Raw genomic sequence first — 3,000 nt, forward strand, 5'->3', positions numbered from 1 at the left:
TGGGTATTTAAAAACAAAAACAAACCCAATCCCAGGTGTCCTAGGACCAGAAGTCTGCTCAGAAGCTCGGGGCCACCGTGACAGGTGAGGCTCTCGGTGAGCCAGGGCTCCCCTCTGAGCTGCCTGCCAGCATCCGGCATCCACACAATGAGGGGTCAGGTTAGAAGAGGACCAGGGTCCCCCCTGCGGATGGGATCGGTCAGAGTCAAAGCACTGGCTCCCTCCTGCAATCACCCGGCACAAACTAAGTGAGGACCCGCAACATGCAGGCACTGACCCGGGCACTGTCACTGGACCGCGGAGACGGTTCCCGCCCTCAGGGACCCCTGTGCAGTTGAGGAAAAGGCAGATGACAGACACACACAAGAATGGGAGCAACGCCATGCCTCGAAGCGGGCTGGGAGTTGCCAGATGCTAAAAAAATAAAACACCCACATTCCGTGTGAACACAGGAATGCTCCTGTGGGTCTAGGGTAGTGTGTAAACGGGGTGTTTAATGTTGTTGTTTTTTTTTAATGTTTATTTATTTTTGAGAGAGAGAGAGAGACAGAGCGTGAATGGGGGAGGGCAGAAAGAGAGGGAAACACAGTATCCGAAGCAGGCTCCAGGATCTGAGCTGTCAGCACGGAGCCCGACGCGGGCCTCGAACTCATGAACAGCGAGATCATGGCCTGAGCGGAAGTCAGACTGAGGCACGGTCTAAATATAATGCAAATTAAAAATGGTCTCCAGCTAGAGACCAGTGTTTGATGGAAACTGAGCCCCAGACTGCAGTGTCCTGTGAAAAACAGGGTTCAGCAAAGCGTTAGAAGGCGCTAAAGACACGGGGGAACCAAAAAGCGACTTTCTCCCTGACCTATTCCGAAGAACCGAAGAAAATGAAAACCCACGTCGTTCTCCCCCTGTGGGGTTCTCAGCCCATGGGAGCTGCCCAGCCCTCACCCCGCGTATGCAAGCAGGACAGACATCATCGCTCCCATTTTACAGATGAGGAAATCTGAGATTTGGAGGAAGAGCCAGCAAAGTCACTCAGCTCCAAGGCCTCTTCCTCCTGGAAACCTTCCCCACCACCGGGCACCTGGAGAGGGGCCTCTTTGGTCCTCCCACAGACCCTGAACTGAGGCCCAGTGAGGCGCTGGTGGCACATAGCCTACCTTGTGGGACCCCCTTCCGTAAACTGGGGTCGACTTACCCTGGGCCCGAGCCCGCTGGATCCCTGAGTGCCCGCTGCCCCCGCAGATAGGGCCCCCCGGCGGCTGCATTCGGGGGATAAGCCAGGCTATTTTCATCACTTCCTTCCTCCCACTCAAGCAGCGCCCACCATCTGCTGCCTCACATCCAGCTGCCAACTCAGCCTCCACCAGGACAGTTCAAGCCACAGAAGAGGGTGCCGACTGCAGGCCTCACAAGTAAGTGGCCCTCCTTATTACCCATCGCCCCCTCCCACACACACCCCCGCTCCCAGGTGGGACAACGGGACAGGGCCTGGCAGGGGAGGCCAGCCACCGAGGCCTGCCTGTGTCCCACCTTCAGCTCTCCGCTCCAGATGGGGCTGGGCGGGGGGCACTCGCTCTGAGACACGGGCTCCTTGGTTTATTCAACCCAAATTCACAGGAAGCCTGCGCGGGCCAGGCCCTGGTGGGAAGCGCCTGTCTTAGGAAGGGGAAACGCTCATAGGGAAGTCACCTGGAGCTCATGAGGCCTGAGTTTGAGTCTGTTCTCTGACACAGACTGCTGGGTGACCCTGCACAAGTCACGCTCCGTCCCTGGGCCTCAATTTCCCCAACTCTGAGCATTAGCCTAGATGCATGGCTTCCCACAGGGAACCTCTTCTGTTCTCCTTCCCTGTCTGCGCCTCAGCATCCAGTTTTCGGCATTGGCTTTCACCTAAGAGTTCACTCGGCCTCGGGGCGAGCTGTTTGGCATGGTTGGGAGGAGGTGTGGTCTGTGAAATCCACACTGGCTGCCTGACCCCAGGCTTAGAGGTAGGGGGGCTGGGAGGAGCCTGGGGGCCAGGGGTCGGAACTGGGAACCATGTAGCAGGCATCAGCGCCCCTCACCCATGAACTGGGGCTGGGGTCTCTGTTAGGGGCCAGGAGGTCCCTTCCCAAGAACCTTCTTACCCTCCCTCCCGTCCCCCATCACAGCCACGCTCACCATCCTGCCTTCTGAGTGTCCAGTGAGGCTCAGCGAGGCCTGGGTGGGACTCATTACACTTGCTTCTGTCTTCACCACCCCATTTCAACACAGGAGAAAGTTGAGGCCTGAGAACGGAGGTGAGTGGTCCCTTGTCTCAGGTTCGATCCCCCTAGCCCTTGGCATGGGGTGGAGGCTGCCGGGCCCTCCCTCACCCTCCCTCAACTCACGGCCACTCTCCCCACAGCCAGCCTGCCAATGCCTACCTGGGGGGCCCTGTTGCTGCTCTGGGCTGCCGCAGAGGCCACCAAGGACTGCCCGGCGGAGTGCACCTGCCAGGCCCTGGAAACCATGGGGCTGTCGGTGGACTGCAGGGGGCGGGGGCTCACGGCCCTGCCCACCCTGCCCACCCAGACCCGCCACCTCCTGCTGGCCAATAACAGCCTTAGCTCCGTGCCTCCGGGTGCCTTCGACCACCTGCCCCAGCTACAGGTCCTCGACGTGACGCAGAACCCCTGGCACTGCGACTGCAGTCTCACCTACCTGCGTCTCTGGCTGGAGGACCGCACGCCCGAGGCCCTGCTGCACGTCCGCTGCACCAGCCCCAAGCTCGCCACGGCCCACCCCTTGGGCCAGCTCACGGGCTATGAGCTGGGCAGCTGCGGCTGGCACCTGCAGGCATCCTGGGCCTACCCGGGCTTCTGGTGGGACGTGGCGCTGGTGGTCGTGGCCACGCTGGGCCTGGCTCTCCTGGCTGGCCTGCTGTGCACCGCCACAGAGACCCTGGACTGAGCCCAGGCCCCCAGGGTCACTCCCCCCAGCCTGAGCCCCCAGTAACCCAAAATAAACTGCTCGACCGTTGTA

The 3,000-nt window shown here is 60.4% G+C and overlaps 1 protein-coding gene across 3 annotated transcripts; it reads left to right on the plus strand.

The window, feature by feature from the left end:
- The first annotated feature begins 926 nt into the window (after nucleotides 1-926).
- Nucleotides 927-3,000, plus strand: GP9 (glycoprotein IX platelet). 3 transcript variants are annotated; one of them, XM_045493985.1, is made up of 4 exons: nucleotides 927-1,409; nucleotides 1,823-1,985; nucleotides 2,148-2,276; nucleotides 2,384-3,000. In XM_045493985.1, the coding sequence occupies exon 4, from the start codon at nucleotides 2,395-2,397 to the stop codon at nucleotides 2,926-2,928; it is 534 nt and encodes a 177-aa protein (XP_045349941.1). In that variant the 5' UTR covers nucleotides 927-1,409; nucleotides 1,823-1,985; nucleotides 2,148-2,276; nucleotides 2,384-2,394; the 3' UTR covers nucleotides 2,929-3,000. The 3 variants fall into 3 exon arrangements, with proteins under 3 accessions (XP_045349941.1, XP_045349939.1, XP_045349938.1); XM_045493983.1 differs by having other exon boundaries at nucleotides 1,861-1,985; XM_045493982.1 differs by lacking the exon at nucleotides 1,823-1,985 and having other exon boundaries at nucleotides 932-1,409.

Source organism: Leopardus geoffroyi, chromosome A2 (genome assembly GCF_018350155.1).
Source record: "Leopardus geoffroyi isolate Oge1 chromosome A2, O.geoffroyi_Oge1_pat1.0, whole genome shotgun sequence".
Classification (NCBI taxonomy): Eukaryota; Metazoa; Chordata; class Mammalia; order Carnivora; family Felidae; genus Leopardus; species Leopardus geoffroyi.

Bases quoted from the DNA above. Each gene is read 5' to 3' on its own strand.
- GP9 (XM_045493985.1), top strand. From the start codon at position 2,395: ATGCCTACCTGGGGGGCCCTGTTGCTGCTCTGGGCTGCCGCAGAGGCC.